This window comes from Canis aureus, chromosome 10 (assembly GCF_053574225.1).
Source record: "Canis aureus isolate CA01 chromosome 10, VMU_Caureus_v.1.0, whole genome shotgun sequence".
Taxonomy (NCBI): domain Eukaryota; kingdom Metazoa; phylum Chordata; class Mammalia; order Carnivora; family Canidae; genus Canis; species Canis aureus.
In genome coordinates this window covers 9,669,248-9,687,845 of record NC_135620.1, presented here as the reverse complement: position 1 = coordinate 9,687,845, position 18,598 = coordinate 9,669,248, and the positions used below count along the sequence as shown (strand labels likewise).

The window sequence follows — 18,598 nt, the reverse complement described above, 5'->3', positions numbered from 1 at the left end:
ATTTTGTCACTAAAAATATTAGTGCATTAAGTATATAAAAGACATGTAGAGAAAAATTTAGTTTACAAGACCATTATTGCAAAGAAAATTAAAATCAGAATTTACAGGAAAACAAATTGGTTACTTTTAAATTCCTCTTCTAGTACTAAGTTACATCTATGATTGATTGAGCATAGTTTTTGGGTTCTCAAAGACAGATGAGCTCCACATAACCTGGATGTGGCTATATTTGGTCTGGCCCTACCAATACGTGAACCACATGTTTTAAGTACTCTGTGTTACTTGCCACCATATCTCAATTCCAAGGGATTAAATGTACAGATACAGATAATTTTCAGTCACTATGATTACTTAGGGTTCAGTAAATGGTGGAATACAGTTTATGATGGTACCTAGAGGATAATTTATGTAATGGTATTTTGTGTGTAGAAACAACTAAAATTGAGTGGTTCAACAAAGAACTTAGACTTTAGTTCTTTACACATCTGTGCTCTGTAGAAATGGTTGGAATTGAGACATAGTGACTGGTTAGTAAGAATATTTAAAAATTTTTAAAGGTATTTGGACATTCCATAGCAAGAATTTATCCCTTTTTAACAGCTCATATTAACCAAAGTTTTAAATGATTTTCTCTTAGGATACATTAAAAACAGGGCCACAGTTTTCCAATTTTTTTTTAATGCTAATCTCAGTAGAGCTATAAATCTTACTTCCTCTTAGACTTTGCAAGTTTTTCTTTAATTGAATTCAGATAAGTTAAATATTTACTCCAAGGTAAATTTCACGATAAGTTAGTCTTTTTTTTGTCCATATGACAAATAAAGCACAAAAATTACTCTTTAAACATTAGAAGAGATGTTCATAAAAGTGAAAATATTTTTAAAAATTTGAAAACTAAGATTATCACATATAGGCTAATAAATCACAAAAAGAAAACAGCAAGGTAGAAAGCATTAAAGCATTATCAAGATTCTTTTCAAGTCAAGATACAACATATATATAGTTTGAATATTAGAAAGTTTAGAAACACGGTTACAGTTGTTTAAAATGTTTACTTTTCAAGGTTGTTATGAACACTTAGAAATCCAAAACCCCTAATGGCCAGAATCATAGTATGCAAAACATAAAGCAGCCTCATTTGAAATGTTTTCCAGACATTTCAAGCCATAGTCTGATTTACCATGATTAGCACTGACATTTATTTCTACACAATTAAAAAGATGTTAAAGTCTCAGGAATACAAAACATCAAAGGAAATAATTTAAAAGAATAAAAAGCAGAGATGGTTTTCTGAAATGCTAATCATCGTTTTAAATCAAAAATATGGCTTGATTAAAGGAAATTTCTCAATTTTCTATTTTAAGTGCCAAACAAAATAAAACGGGCCCCAGATACCCCAACCCCTTCAAAACAACACAAAGCAAGCTGAGCTGTGAAAGCCTATTTCTAAAGCTAGTATCTTGCCTGCAAGACTGGGAGGGCTACGAGAACTGATGGTTGAAAGAGCTTTGGTAAAGCCCACACATTCCATGGAGAATACCACTACCTGGTGGGGGCTAGGCATAGCAAAGTGCCTTCCTGCCAAAGAAAGAAGAGAGAATCTGTATTTGGGATAGAACAAAGATCAGTGTTACAGTATATTTCAAAACAAACGATCATTTCAACAGTAAAGATTTAAGAAGAAAATTACATGAGATAGTTCTTATCACTGGTGCATGAGTGTCTTACAGTTTGAAAACTACACCAGAAACTTTATACTGCATTTTCACCATAAAACTATTTATTCATACTTTAAGAAAATGGTCTGTAACAAAATCTTTCTGTGAATAAATTAAAATGTAATTACACTTGACAGAGTTATCATTCAGATGAATACAAAGTTTCAGGTTTAAAAACAAAGAAACACACATTAAAAAACTAACCAGGTAAAGCTTTTGAGTGTGTCTGTTCCTTGCTGGGAACATGTGCACCTCCACCAAACACAGCAGACCACATTTTCTCATTCAGAGGATGGGCCACAATCCGGAACAGTTCATTACTAGAATGTGTCGCCAGGCCATGGATGAAAAGACTCAGATACACTGCTGTGAGAATCTCACAAAGCAAGACTGTAAGCCCTGACTGGGCTTCCTCGCCAGAAGAATTCAGAAGTCGAATCAGAGAAGTTATTCCTAGAACAAACAAAACACAGCTACCACTGACAATACATTTTAAAAATAAAAAAATTAACTGATTTTTTTAACTTTTGAAAAAACTTTATTATTCCAGGATTTAAGTTTTTCTTTCTCTAGATTCAGACTAGTAGAAGTTATTACAGCTAATGCACAAATATTGAACTATTTGTTTAATTTAGAGAAACAGTGACAATCTATAACCTAATACAAATATGATAGATAAAATTTAATTGCCACAACAAATGTTTTTCTATTATGACAAAAAATTGTTACAAGTGATACAACAAAACATTTGAGTCACTTTAGTAAAATGGTCAAGGAAATACCAATGTTAAATAACTGCAAAATTTATAATGAATGGTAAACACTTAAGTGGTATCAATTCTTTTTTATTTTTTTAAGTGGTATCAATTCTAACAAGATTTAAACAGGGGTTATCATGTAGCAAAACCACACCAAACATACTTTTTCCTCATCTGGTTAAGTTCAATCAGGTTAAGAAAAATTTCATATATATTCATTTATATACATATGTATAAATTATTTATACCTGGCCATTGTGCTGGTGATGTATTGGGAGTTATTGCTTCATCTAAGCTTCCTGTTTTCAAAGAATGTCGATGCGGAAGCAGTACTGTCTGATACATCATACCAGTAAACTGATTTGTTTGAAATGAACTAAGAAAACATTTAAATAAGAATAATCTATAAGAATTACAATATAATAAAACAATAATAAAAATACAATGACCTAAAGGGAATTTCACATATAATATTTCTATGTTTTAGATCTAACTTCTAGAGTATCTTAAATTCAAATTTTCATTAGTTATACTGCTATTACTGAGCTAAGTGCCGTTCGTTCTCTAAAGTCTGGCACAATTTTAAAACTAAGGATCCTCTAAGTGTAAATATGCAAATTTTCTAAATTAAAATACATGTGATAGGTTTTAAGCATATTTATTTAATGAAAGATGTAGAAAAAATACAAATGAAAAAACTAAATCACTAATGACCACAAATAGCAAGCTATTCTATCAAAGTTCAAAACAAGATTATCTGATTGAAAACAAAGTTAGCTTAGGTTCAGTTTGATATTTAATACCTAGTCAGGATAGGTTACATCAGGTATATGCACCAAGTACCAAGGATATTATGAAAAATGTGGTTTCTGTATCCATGAAATTTATAGTCTGGTGGAGGAATCAAACACAAATAATTTTATCATACTGCTTTCTTTTTTTGAGGGAGAAGATAGAGGCTATAGAAGGAGTGTGAGAGAGAGAATCCCAAGCAGATTCCATGCCCAGCACAGAACTCAACTCTGGGCTCAATCCATGATCCTGAGATTATGACCTGATCTGAGATCAACAGTCAAATGCTTAACCGACTGAGCCACCTAGTCATCCCTATCATATTGCTTTTAAAGACAAAACCTACACATACAGGGTTATGAAAGCAAAAGTGGGGAGCATTTTACACAATTTGGGAATTCAGGGTAAATTTCTCTAAGTAATGGTACTTTAAACTAAACCTAAGTAAACAAATTAATGAACAAAGTAATTTGCAGCTTCACATAAACTATGGAAAATATCTGACAGGGCAGACCGGGTGGCTCAGCGGTTTAGCACCACCTTTGGCCCAGGGCGTGATCCTGGAGACCCGGGATTGAGTCCCACATTGGGCTCCCTGCATGGAGCCTGCTTCTCCCTCTGCTTGTATCTCTGCCTTTCCCTCTCTGTGTATGTCTCTCATGAATAAATAAATAACATCTTTAAAAAAAAAAAAAAGGAAAAATATCTGATAGAAGTTTTTAAAAAATCCTATCAGAAATTTCTATATCAAATGTGAGGTAAATGAATGTAATATTTAAATATAGCACATTTATTGGTTTAGATCTGTTCTGGCTGGCAAATCTTTTTTTTTTTTTTTTTTTTTTTTTTTTTTTTTTTTTTAAAGATTTTATTTATTTATTCATGATAGTCACAGAGAGAGAGAGAGAGAGAGGCAGAGACACAGGCAGAGGGAGAAGCAGGCTCCATGCACCGGGAGCCCGATGCGGGACTCGATCCCGGGTCTCCAGGATCGCGCCCTGGGCCAAAGGCAGGCGCCAAACCGCTGCGCCACCCAGGGATCCCCTGGCTGGCAAATCTAACAGTCATAACATTTTGACGCATTTGTAAATAGTTTTTCTTGCCTTACTTTCCAGTTTTGAGATGGCAGTCCGCCAACAAAAAAACCCCGTCTACTACAATCAGCCTATGGAAATGATGAAAAAGATAAACATATGTTGAGGGAAAAAAAAAAAAGGCCACACTCAAAAACAAGAAAGTGAACTCCTGGAGGATGAAAAAATCAAACTGAAGCCACCTGTGGAATGCAGAAGCAGAAGAGTACACTGAGACTCCCATGAGAGAATGCAAACACATAAAACAATCAGAAATCAACACCAACAGAGGCTAACATCAGCTAAGAAATAACAAACTCAGTGAATGACCTGCACCCGAGAAAGCAGACTTATTATTAGAACATGACAGAAGGTGCTTTATACTCAGGTTAAAACAATTCAGAAATACAGACAATAAGTTACAAAAATAAAAGTGGTCATTAAAATCAACCAGAGATCTTAAAAATAAAAAACTATTTCTAAAACAAACTCAGGCTAAATAAAGGACATGAAGACTGAAGAACAAGTTTGTGTCTGAAAAATGAACAAGGGTTTCTCTTGAAATGAAGCAAAAATAAAGAAAAACAATGAAATGAAAGCTAAAAGAGAAAAAGAGAAACCTGTAAGTTCCAATACCTGTCTAGTAAGAAATACAAGAGAGAAGACAAAATATTTAAAGAAATAAAGTCAAGAAACAAAGGATCATAGGGGAAAAAGAAGAGGCAAACCAAGAAACAGACTCTTATAGAGAATATACTGATGGCCACTGGAGGGAAGAGAGGGGTCGGACTGGGGAAACAGAGATGGGGATTAAAGAGGATGAGCAACAGGTGCAATCACTACCCTGTACACCTGAAACTAATATTACACTGTGTTATCTAACTGGAATTTATTTTTTTATTTTTATGATACTATTTATTTATTCATGAGAGACACAGAAAGAGAGAGGCAGAGACAGAGAGAGAAGCAGGGTCCATGCAGGGAGCCCAATGTGGGACTCAATCCCGGGACTCTGGGATCACACCCTGGGCCAAAGGCAGGCGCTAAACCGCTGAGCCACCCAGGTGAACCACTAATTGGAATTTAAATAAAACTTTTTTAAAAACAAAGAGAATTTCAAAGAACTAAAGAAAAATAACAAAGTGTCAAACAGTATATTTTAAAAGTTTAGGTAGATTATAGTGAAATCTTAGGCTCTAAAGAGAAAAATCATAAATATCACTCTTTTGTCAAATTATTCTCAATTCCATGTCAGTTACTCCTTCCATTGTGCTACCAGAGACTTTCGCTACAATATATATAATTATATAATATAGTACATAATATTTTAGTATATAATTATAAATATAGTTATATATAACTACAATATAACTACGCTATAGTACTTACCACTTAAGTGCAATGTCATGTTATACATATATCTTATCAACTCACATTTGTTTCTAGATGGACTTTAAGAAAGGAGATCTTAGTGCATATCACAATGCCTGGCATTAGGCAGTGATCAATAAAAGTTGGCTAAATTAGTTATACTGACAAGGGTCTACTTAACATTCATTTGCCATTAAGGCATAAGTTAAAATTCAAAGATGAAAAAACAATATTCATCACTTCAAATGCTTTCTGCATTATTTAGACTGTGATAGTTTTTCTAAAGCAAGAGCACACAAATTTTGAAACCTCATCAGTTACCACAAACATTCCTAAATTTCACAAAAAGATATTTACCTGTAGTTATGACTACCACAAAGGCACTGATAAATACAAGCAGAAAGTGAGGCTGCTAAAGTATGCATTACGTATACCTGAAAAAAACAACAAAATTACTTTAAGTATAACTTAAAAAAATCAAACTTGTTTTAAAACCTACTTTAATCAGCATTGTAAAAAAAAGATGAAAAACCTATTTTGTCCTTATAAACTATTTTTTTTTCTTAACACTCATTTATGCCTATAGAGATTGCACTACATAGACAAATTAAAAACACTAAGGCTGTTGGCAGAAATCATAAAACACACACCTGCTACCTAATTTCTATTTCAAGAACAAATGGGAACAGATGTTAGCTATTCAGTAGTGTATTAAAAGAAAGCCATGTATTAAAAGAAAACCTTCCAAGATTCAACCTTCTTCCTCAACCAAAATATGTAAAAGCTCAGTCTGATAAATTATAGTTTACCTATGGACAAGCCATTAAAGAATATGCTACCATATATTCTAGCTACTAAAGAAAACAAGCAATCTAAGGAGAGTGAAATTATTTAGAGAAAAGAGAAAGTATGAAAGACAACAACTGCAGGGAAACTTTTGTACTGAGAAAGAGAAAGCTCTAAATATGAAATGACAAGCAAGAAGAGAAGCAGGTTTGAGAAGCACAACCCAAGTCAGAAAGCAAACTAGATTAGACTATTAAAAGACTAGGTTTTGATCTAGTCATGAAGTATGACAGTCTTCTATGTAAATAAAAATGGGACTCATAGATTAAAATCGAATTGCTATTTCCCCTTCAATTATCAATAAGATGTGGGGTATGAATTAAAATCAAGAATATAAAAATAAATAAAATAAAATAAATAAAGAATATCATTATAAAAAGAAGACAGTAAGACCACATATAGAAAACTGCAAAAATGATCAGAATTTCTTCCAGCTTCTCCAATCAAAAAGTGGAGTCTATTTCTCCACTTACTAAATCTGGGCTGCCCTTGTGACTTGCTTTGACCAAGAGGACAAAATGATATGGAACTTCTGAACTTAAAAGGCCTTACAAATTCTACTCTGGCTGTTCTTTAAATCCTTGCAACCACAAAGGGAAATAACCTAGGGGTGATGGTTAATTTTATGTATCTACTTAACTGGACCATGGGGCACCCAGCATTTGGCCAAACATTCTGAGTGTACCTGTAAGGCTGATGTGGGATGCAATTAACATTGGTAGAAGTGGTAGACTGAATAAAGAAGACTGCCCTCCTTAATGTGGGTGGGCCTCATCCAACCAGGGGAAGACCAAAATAGAACATAAAGCTGAAAAAAGAGAACTCCTGCCTGGCTACACTGAGCTAAAGCATTAGTGTCTTCCTGCCTTTGGACTAGAACAGAAACACAGGCTTTGGGGCTCAAGCCTGCTGGCTTTCAGACTAGAACTTACACTCCATGGGCTCTCCTAGTTCTCAGGCCCCTGGACCCAGACTGGGACTACACAATAGGTCCTAAGTTTCCAGGTTGAGGACTGCTGATCTTGGGACTTCTCAGCCTCCATAATTCTCGGAGCTAATTGCTTGTAACAAAGCTCTGTACACCCACATACACACATCCTATTGGTTCTGTTTTTCTAGAGAACCTTGGTTTGCTTGGTAGTCAACGGTAAGACACATTATGACCCCAGATTCTCCTGGAAATGGTCTGCCAACCACCAAAAATGTAAACACAACCATGCAAATCCAGAATCCAGCCAGCCTACCAGCTGATTAAAGACAAATGAAAATATCCAGAGGTCAGTCCAGCTGGCCGGAATTAAAGAAATAAGAAGCCAATCAATCCACTGAATCATGAGCAAAATAAGGGATGGCCATTATAAGATGTTTAGGAGTTAATAAGCAGCAGAAGCTAACTGATATGCCAAGTGAATGCTTATTACTAAAATTAAATATGAGATACAATCTGGCTAAAATGAGCACAATCTAAAGAAAATTAAATTCCTTATTGTATAACATATCATGTGGACATTTATACTACAGAGTAATACAGGAAAGTACTAATTATTATTATATCAAAATACTCCATCTCTATTTCTAAAAAGCAACCAGCTTTTTGCCTAAGGGTAATGCTAAAAGAATTGCACATGTATCTGTACAAACACTTATTACTCTTATCTTAATAAAGTGCCTAAATAAGACTAAATAACTAGCATTGTGATTAAAACCTCAAGTACCCTAATGGGATAAGAACAAAGTGAGGTAAGCCTGGCCCTCAACCACAAATTTTCTTTGGTTAAAAAATATAAAGATGGTAATGTAACAATCCCCATGTGTAGTCTAATGTTTAAAACTTTCTAAAAAGTGCTTCTTTACATTTTTCTTTCAGTTTTATCATAATAAATAGGTAAGTTTTAAAGAATGAACCAAGTGTACTTACTTTACTGCTCTGGATGTCAGGATGGGGCGGTGAATCAAAGTTTATAATAGCATGTAGAATATCATGTGTTAGGTTACTGAGGTGCAGTAATGGGTTGGCAACTACTGTCTTGGCACTGGCTGTACAAGCAAAGAGGAGGGGTACCGAGGTTTGCTCTGACAAAGGGCTGGGAAATATTGGTTCTGATGTTTCCTTAAAGACAAAGGGGATAAAGGGTTAACTGACTATTTATAGTTATAATCCATTGCTTAACTAATTCAGGGGCCTGGGGGAAAAACTTCAAAACAATGATAAATTAAAAGTGTAACAGAAACTCTAAGAGTTAGACAGGACCTGAGGAGGTCAACATTCCACTAAATATATTGAAAAGTGAGGGACAATACCCTCTTATCCTAAAGAGAAGTTCATCACCTCACACGTACTCACACAAGAATGCAGAGTATGAATTCACCATATCACAGGGCCTGATATCAAATGATCCTGAAACCATTATGTACACACAATTCTACAAACTCCTAATATAAAGCACCACACAAAAAGAGTATTCCATAAAGCAACCATAATGAAGAAAGCCAACAACTTTAAGGCCACGTTATCAGAGAAGTCTTCTCTACCTAATTTTAAATGTTAAAATTTTTAAATTTTATAATTTTAATTTTTATATTTAAAGACAAAAAGAACACTACCGAAACCCATTTCTCCTATGTATACTATTTCAACTGGCCATTGTCTAAGCAACATACCTGCTGAGATTCTTGTAAAAGCAAAATCAATTCCATTCTTACAGAGGCAAGACCGCCACCATGGGACCCATGAAGTATGCAGTAACTCAGGAACATCCTCAAGAGTGATTGATATTTCAAAAGCCACTGTCTTTTTTCCTGAAAATTTTCTCTCAGTTGTTTCATTTTTGTTTGCTGAAGCAAATCTTCAGGATCTCCATTTAATCCAAATTCATCTCCATTTTCACCAAATACAGCCTGTAAGTCTTCACCATCTGAACAATAGTCACATGTCCTCTGAAGAGCTATCACCTCTTTTTCAAGCCAGTGGTAGAGTTGGTAACGCAATTTTCCACCATCTATTTCATAACCAGTAGATAATGTACGAAGTTCTACTGTGAGAATCTTTAAACATGCTCTGAATTTTAATTGAACTGCAATTATATCTTCTGATGGACTTAAAATGTCATTTTCATCTAGTGTGCTGAGAGAGTCTGTGTAATTAGAACTCATTTCATCTATTTTTTTCTCTGTTTTTCTCTGTAAAGGTTTTAGTTCTTTCATTGAAAGTGGGAGATCCTCATTTTCTTCATCATTATCACTGTCCCATTTTAATTCTAAAGAGTCATCCTGAAATACAACACTTGGTTGGCTCCAGTCAAAAGAAAGAGTGGAGTTTGACTGCTTCTCTGAGGAACCTTCCGAAGAAGAGCCAAAACCATTCATTAGTGATTGTGACCAATCAATAGTAGAAGACTTATCTTCCTTTGCATCCAATTTTAATGGAGAAGAAGGAGAATAGTCTTTACTAGTATCCAGAAAACTAGATGTTCTGCAAAAAGGTTTTGTTTTCTTGATGACTTTTGGCATCTTTGATAATACTTCCAAAGCCAACATAGGGCAGCCAGCTTTCAAATGAGCACTGGCAGTAGTAAAAAATAATCTTCTTTCACTTAAATTAATTGTTCCTGCCAGTCCACTTTTTCCTGTTAAACCCATGTGTGTGGATAGTACATCAGATGATCCAAAATGACGTCTTAGCAAAAGAGGATGTGTTCTTAGGTAATTGTAGAAATTAAAAACTGCAGGATTACAGGCTGACATCATGACTTGATCTGAAAGAAAATTCACTCTATGAGCTAAGAAAAGTTTAAGAGTTGTATTGCAGTCCTTTTCCTCAACTATGGCATCTTTATCTACCTAGTCTTTTGACAACATCTTACTAAAAGACCACACTAATACATAGCGCAGAATAGACAAGAACACATTTGTAATGGAAGTGTTTTAACACAAAAGGAAAACAAAGGTTATACTGATTTCACACTTCTTCAAGTAACAACAGAATATCCAATTTTACACTCATAGTTCTTATTCTCCTACTTCCCTCAACATTCCTTCCGAGTTTGCTTTGTTCAATCTTCGTCATCTCTACTAGAGTTCAGGGCTTGACCTCTTTTCCATTTATACTCCATGTAGAACTCATACAGTCCCATGGCTTCAAACAGCATCAAGGCACTGATACTTTACACATCTATTTCAGGCCCAAGTTTACCCTGTAAATCTAGACTGCTATATCCACAGGCCTACATTACATTTCCATTTCCATGCACACACTCTTGCCTCAAAGCCTTTTTATTTAGTGAGCCTTTGGCCTAAACTACTCTTGACCCAATTAGCTACACTGACCTACCTCCTGACAGGTCTCTGCTCAGATGCCATGTTATCAGAGAAGTCTTCTCTACCTAAAACACTCCCTCATACTTGCTCCTGGTCTTGCCCCTATCATTTATCTCCAGCTAAAAACTTCGAGGAATTATCCTTGACTCTTAGTTCCATCACCTTCTATATCCAATCCTATCTAGACTACCTGAAAATTATATTCCAAATCCAACCACTTTTCTCTGTGTCCACTCCTATCATCCTGGCCCAAGCCACTACTGCCTTTTGAAATTTTCTTTTAGAATACAGATTTAATTGGCTCTAAAAGTATGTGATCTTATATTAATCCCAAATCAAAATACATTTTTGACATGAATATGTGTAGGTATAAAAAAAGTGATAAGGAAGGTCTTTTCTTTCCCCCTGCATTACAGAGGCCAGTTTGGCAATCTTCAGCTCAGGTGGTCTGGACACCAGAAAAACCAAACGTGGCTTTCTCACAAGTCTTTCACAGTAAGACACATGACACACTTTCCAATTAAATGATGCTATGTAAAAAGCTATGAACTAAAATCTTTTCCAGTTAGTACTCCAAATGATATGGCATCTATGATACCAGCTATCAGAAACAATTCAATTGTACTATGGAAAAATATTTGAAAAGCATATATCATCATTTTTATATAATTTATAGAAAGACTTCCATTTTATACTAACCTCCAGAAATGCTTTAGCAAATGGGATTTCTAAAACAAAAAGGCAGGAGTAGATCTCAAAAATATAAATTATAAAAAATTATCCACCACACTCATCTCATAAAAAATTGATCAAATCCTTAAATCAACTTTCTTTACACTGAATATTTTTAGTATAAAAATTATAAAACTACTTAAACAATACACAAGCTTCCACCTAAGAAAACTACCTTTACATCATTATTTTCTCCAAAATTTAAACTCAAATGTTTATAATATTTATGTTCAATGGATTTTATAAAAACAGAAAATCCAAAGTACTTGGTTTTCAAAAGATTTTTCTGAAAAAAGGAATTCCTTCCACCTAAAAGCAAAAACAAAAAAAACCCACATACTTAACTCTGTGTTCCCACCTAAACCTTAAAGTCTTAGTCCATGTTTCCAACTTGCATCCAACAAGTGTGTTCTGTACCCAACAAATACTAATTTAATTATTTATTCTAACATCTTAGAAATGCAGCTTACCATCATCCTCTCTGACAGGTTGCTTTATTAATGTTTCCAGAGCACCGCTATAATCTTCCAAAATCCAATACGCCATACTCCGAAGAAAAGGATCATAATGCATATTTACATTCAGTGAATTGAGTTCACTGACAGGAGAATCAATTCCCAAAACTTTTTTACGTAAAATAGATTTATATGTTGCAGATGTATCAAATTCAGACTCATAAAGTCTTGCTATTACAAGAGCCAACTGAATGTCATTCAGTTTCTCAAGACATACCTTCAAAAAAAGAACTACTGGTCATAAATAAGCAGGAGTATCTTTCATTTTAAGATAAACTCAACTGACTACTAATTAGAATGAGTAAAAAGCACTGTTAATATCTGATCTAAGTTAATAAATAACAAAAAAACATATACTGCTTACTTTAGCAAATCTACTTGACATTTAATAACTGCAAATCTGCTTGCTAGTACTACTTACTTGCAAAAAGAATTAGTATATAACTATTAAATAATTCTCAAGAGATTCAACTCAAGTGACCCTTCCCTCCTTCCTTCCATCTTTCTTTCCTTCCTTCCTTTTCTTTCTCGCTCTAGAGAGAGAGAGAGAGACAGTGGGGAGAGGGGGAGAGGAAGAGGGGAAGAAAATCCTAAGTAGGCTCCACAGTGTGGAACCCAACTCGGTTTTCCACCTTACAACACTGAGATCATGACCTAAGCTGAAATCAAGAGTGGGACACCTAACCGACCAAGCTACTCAAGCATCCTGACATTTTGTCTGTTGATCTTTCTTCTCCATCTACCTCAGCAGACTGTATGATTTCCTAATTAAAAAGCTCCTTTGATCACTTGTTCGAAACCCTGAACAAAAGGGCAATTTCAGAGGTAGGCTGTGTGGCTCAGTTACTGAAGTGTCTGCCTTCAGTTCAGCCATGATCCCAGGATCCTGGGACTGAGCTCTGCATCAGGCTCTCTGCTCGGCGAGGAGTCTGCTTCTCCTTGTCCCTCTGTCCCTCCCTCCACTCATGCTCTCTCTCTCTATAATTTTTTTTAAAAGGGTAATTTGAGATACATTATACCTTAAATGCTTTAATTTTTTTAAGGCTTACTGAAAAATAATCAGTAAAAAATATGCTAAGGTTCATCACCTAAGACAGAGCCAAATATAGATTCATGTAAGTTTAAAATGACAGGACAAACTTTTTTTTGACCTGCTCATAAATAATATTCTTAAAAGTTAGATCAACTATCTCTACCAACCAATACAACACGGTTAATCTTCATTCCTTATAAATATCATTCGAGCTAAATGACAAGATTTTAAAAGTCACTGTTAAATATTGCTAAGTATTTATTTAGGCTTACATAATTTCCACTATTCTTAAATTGAAATTAAAAAATAAAAATTAAGCCTATAGAAAGAACTTAAAAGGATGACAATGCTTTTTTAAAAAAGTTTCATGATTACCTCAATTGCATCTCTAAGGCAACCAGCTAAAAGAAAAAATGCTGCAGAATGTTCAAATCTTTGTTTGCCTAACAAAGAAAAAGCATTCTTTAAAGCTGCTTTACGCCATCTCTCATCCTCAAAATTGTGTCCAAAAAACTGTGTCATCCTGGGGTCTTTTTGGGATCTATAAAGAAAAAAAAATGAAAAATCTGAAACAACGTTTCTATAGTCAGAACCAATTTTAACCAAAGTTAGCCATTTAAAAGTTAGGACTCAAAAGAAACACTTGCCAGTGTATAAATTACTATACAACTGCTTCTTTTCTGAGCAAAAAGAGCACAGTAAACATCTGCTTCTTCACATAAATCTCAGAGATTATTGAAAAAACTTCTTTCAAACTATAAAGAAGACTGCTTTAGCAGTACTTTGAGAAATTATGCTTAAATCCATAGAAAATATATACTTTATATTAACTTATATATATAAAATACATACTTCATCATTTAAACTTCATCAATCACCCTCATTCCTGCTGCCATCTGAGGAGGACTGGTAACTGAAACCTAAGGAATCTATCTTGATTCAAAAAAAATCTTAAAATCTCTAGTCTCTTAGGAAACCGACCAGTGCCCATGATTTTCCCCCAAAGGTTGCCATACATACGGATTCTCCTAAGAAAACTGGGACTGAATGCAAAACAAATGGTAAACTATTCTTGGTGATCATGTTTATCAAGTCTTGCTGAAAACTTGTGAAAGAGAGAAATTCCTAGTGACCCTAGCTCAAGAATGGGGTTAGGTCAGGGACCGCAGCAGGAGGGTACTTTGGAGGGATGACCCAATCCAAAAACTCCTAGTAGGGGAGAGGGTGGATCCCTGTTCAAGATTCCACCAATTCATCTTCTTCCCCACCCCAGATGCAAGGTTTTGATTTAGTTCTTTGTTCTATAGAGGCATCATGGGAAGTTTCTAAAATAAACAACAACAACAACAGTTTCTTCTGGACTGATAAACCTGAAAACCAAACTAAACTGACCTCATCAAGATTCTTTTTGCTCTGGAAAACACCTGGGCTTCTTTCTTATGAATCTCTATTTTAATGAAAAAATAACTAAGAATCTACATGAATCACACTTAATAAGAAAAACAAATCTTTACTTTTATTTCATACATTGTCTTTTCATTTAAAGTTTTCCATTTTGAAGCGCAGTCTTTTCACCTACCTATATAATCCCCAAATCACAGCTTTCTTTCTCATTGCAAGGTAAAAAATGGCAGCATCTAAAGGATCATTCTTTCTATAAAACGCTGCTTTGGCTACCTATAATTAGAAAATAATGGTCAAAATTCCACAGAAACAATTTTTAAATGAACAAAATAATTTCTCTCACATTCAAGACTGGCACACATTATTTAACTGTTCAATATATTTAGAAAATATGTCCCCTAATGCATGGATGTATACACACACACACACACACACACACACAAATATTATACACATATACACAAATACATTTGTTTTTTTATAATTTCAAAAGTAATTCTTGGGGGCCTCCAAAGACACAGGTAAGTGGGAATATAGGACGACACTTTTCATTACAAACTCTTCAGTATTTTTCCAAAGATGTATACACATTATTTTGTAAAAATCAGACATATACTACTAAATACATGTATCAACTAGTAATTTAAGAATTGGAATATAAACATTAAAAACCTGTATTACTGCGGTATTTTGAAATATAATGGCTATTTAAAAGCATTTTATAGCTTCAATCTTTAAAAGAGAGAAAAAAAAACCACCCAAAATATACTAGTTATTTTTTAATACCAAAATAAAACACAGCTTACCTTTTCTATGCACTTGCGTAAGGTACGGGTATTTCGGACCCACCACCCCACACCCATGGCTCTCAGTTCAGACCAAGTAGGATCCTCTTTCTGCATGGCTGGCAACATGTTCAGCAGCTCTTCTTCTGCTACTGAGTGAAATGCCCAAGCAAAATGACTAGTAGACAGGCCTGAGGAAAAGTAAAAAATAATGTTTATAAGAAATATAAATATGTTTATATAATGATTATCAGAAATGTGTGTTCCATGATTGCCAGAAAAATGTCTAAACTTTTTATGAGACTCACAGAGTTACAAGTAAGTAATTAAAGTTGAAGGGAATATGGGTTTTTATTTTCTTGCTTCTTCTAACAACTTTGTCACTTTATTATTTTCCACAAAAAGCATGTATTTTCCAGAATTAAAATATATTTTCTAAAAGATAAGAAAAAATGCTATATGGCAAATGCTGTTGAGATTTTTTTTGTTCTGTAGCTACTACCTACAATCTTTCTTTAGAACATGAGAAACACATAAAGTATTATTCTATGCTGAAATGATTGTTCTTCGTAGCTGATTCTCACTGTCCTTTGGCTAACATTTGTTTTTGTGGATTTAGCTCCATGGAATTCAAAGAGCATCAAGCAGACACAGAACAGTGTGCTAAACAGAACTTAAGATGTAGACTCTAGAATCAGAATGTATACAAGAAGTCCAGCCCCAATCCTAAGTACAAGACAGTGGACAAGACAAGTTTATTTAGTCTCTTGATTCCTCAATTTCCTCATTCATAAAACGTGAATAATCATGGCACTACCTTATTACATTGTTGGGAGGATTACAATACTATAGCTAAAGCATTTAGAATAGTATTATACCTGGCACATAATAACTATTATGTCAGATACTTTTCAAATTATTTAAACAGCAACATTTAAAGAGAACAGCAATTCTCTCAACCTACTAGCCCATACACGTGGTATTTCTTGTTGAGCTTCTATTCTGTCTCTTCACAGTACTACTTCTAGGTCAAGTATTAACTATAAAATGTGGCTTTGACATATATCGACTCAAAATTTAAACCTAGTATCAAATGCCAAGGAATCTGAAATGCCCACTACCCAAGTCTTTTGAAAGAAAGAAACCCCCCAAAAATTATTTACGTATTTATTCATGAGAGACACACAGAGAGAGGCAGAGATACAGTCAGAGACAAAGGTAGAGGGAGAAGCAGGCTCCCTCAGGGGAGCCTGGTGCAGGAATCAATCCCAGGACCCTGGGATCACAACCTGAGCCGAAGGCAGACGTTCAACCACTGGGCCACCCAGATGCCCCAAAAGAAACAAAAATTTAAAAAAAGGAAAACCCCTATGCAATGAACAGACTGCTATTCTAAACTATTTTTAGATTCCTATTATCTCTCAACTGAGGTCAATAATGTTTCATATATAAACACCTTAACTTGAAATTTTAAGCTTTACTTTTCCAAAGCTAAATACAAAGTGAGGGGAAGGAGGAAGTAGAAACAGAAAGAAAGGAAAAACAAGAGCAAGAGGCAGATATCAATGAGCAGAGGCTAACCTATGGAATCCCCCCAATAACAATGTTTAAAACTACAGATCCAATAACGCTGGATCGCAGTTCTACCTCTGAACTTCCTGGGCACATAGCCAAGAAATACCATTAAACTTCAGTACAGTATTTCTGTTCCTCTGAGTCCTGACTAACTACATAAGAGTTTCTGAAAGGGTACTAAACTAGAATATGAAATACACATTAATGTTAACAGTTGTTTGGGGGTAATTTGCACTTTCGATGTTCTATACTCTGAACATAAGACAACTAAAAATTGAATATATATTATTTCTGTAATAAAAATGTTACTCAAATTTTGGTTAAACACAACTTCAATAATTGTCAAACAGGAGAACGAAAATCTAAAGAAGTTAGAGAAGGAGATCCCTGGGTGGCGCAGCGGTTTAGCGCCTGCCTTTGGCCCAGGGCGCGATCCTGGAGACACGGATCAAGTCCCACATCGGGCTCCCGGTGCATGGAGCCTGCTTCTCCCTATGCCTGTGTCTCTGCCTCTCTCTCTCTCTCTCTCTCTGATGACTATCATAAATAAGTAAATAAATTTTAAAAAAATAAAAAATAAAGAAGTTAGAGAATAAAACAGTATTTATTGGCCTTTAATGTATGATGCATTTGAAAATGTAACACAGAATATCCAACTGACCAATATCCATTTCTTCATTAATTCTATCTACCAAAAATGTTCCAGTATTTTAAGCAAAGAAAATTAAGTAGAAATAAATAGTTTTACAAGTAAGTGAAGAAAACTTAGTCTGTGTCAAATTTGTCATCGTTATCGTATCTGGGCAAAAACAAATGTCCTCAAGCCTCTCTACTTTCACTCCCATTCCCTTTAGTAGATTACTACTAAAATCACCTTGGTGGAGAAGCTGAGCTCGATAAGCTGGAAGGGAGGTTGTAAGGAAAGTATGAAGTCGAACAGCCAAAAGAAATTTTAACCCACATTCATCAAGAGTTTCTCCACCTACAAAAACCAACAACATAAAATATTTACTTATTTGTATTTGTAAGGAAATCATTTCATTAGTAAAATTCAAGTAAATGTTAATAATTCTGGCAAGAATCAAATGTCACAGCACCAACTACTGGACAAAACATTTTGAAATAGACCAATGCCATCAGTCTAAATATTATCTAATATTTCTTTCTTCTTCGTGACCATACACTACAGACAAAAGTAGTATATCTAAGTATTCTGAAAAATATTAAAGAGAATTAAGTGGCTTAGGATTAGTGATATTTTTTATAACCCAACATCCTTGGATTTTATCTTACTTAAAATATGACTAAATTTTAAAATAGTTTAATCTTTGCTGTAGAGTATGTAAAATTATTTTCCATGTCGATTCAAGTCATAGAGCCATCCCAGTAATCTGCTGCTACTACAGGAAAGAATAGTTGTATATTTATCTTTCAAGCATAGTTCCAGGGGTGCATCCTAATGTCCTATGCACAAAGCTGGGCATGTTAATTTCAGATCTTACTGAGATTTGATGGAAATTCTACATTCAATTTTTTTTCACAACTCAGGAGATTAAAAAGAAAAAAATGATCTTGGGTGAGGAAAAGATCTAATTTTAATATACTTATCTGTATTAGCCTAGGTAGAAGTATACATTAGTCCTAATTTTTTTTTAGAAAATCTCAATATTTAAAGAATC

At 34.4% G+C, this 18,598-nt stretch overlaps 1 protein-coding gene across 8 annotated transcripts in view; it reads right to left on the bottom strand.

Annotated features, from left to right (window-relative positions):
* DMXL1 (Dmx like 1) overlaps nt 1-18,598 on the bottom strand; it is a 126,597-nt gene that overhangs the window by 47,182 nt on the left and 60,817 nt on the right. For 5 of the 8 annotated variants that reach the window (XM_077911310.1, XM_077911305.1, XM_077911306.1 and 2 more), the window contains 11 exons: nt 17,794-17,901; nt 15,366-15,535; nt 14,735-14,832; nt 13,531-13,696; nt 12,078-12,339; nt 9,220-10,313; nt 8,477-8,668; nt 6,070-6,146; nt 2,725-2,852; nt 1,923-2,171; nt 1,465-1,578 (listed from right to left, as the gene is read on the bottom strand). In XM_077911310.1, the coding sequence (XP_077767436.1) occupies nt 1,465-1,578; nt 1,923-2,171; nt 2,725-2,852; nt 6,070-6,146; nt 8,477-8,668; nt 9,220-10,313; nt 12,078-12,339; nt 13,531-13,696; nt 14,735-14,832; nt 15,366-15,535; nt 17,794-17,901 (2,658 nt within the window). The remainder of the gene's footprint in view (nt 1-1,464; nt 1,579-1,922; nt 2,172-2,724; nt 2,853-6,069; nt 6,147-8,476; nt 8,669-9,219; nt 10,314-12,077; nt 12,340-13,530; nt 13,697-14,734; nt 14,833-15,365; nt 15,536-17,793; nt 17,902-18,598) is intronic. The other 3 variants (XM_077911308.1, XM_077911309.1, XM_077911311.1) reach the window with 1 other exon arrangement.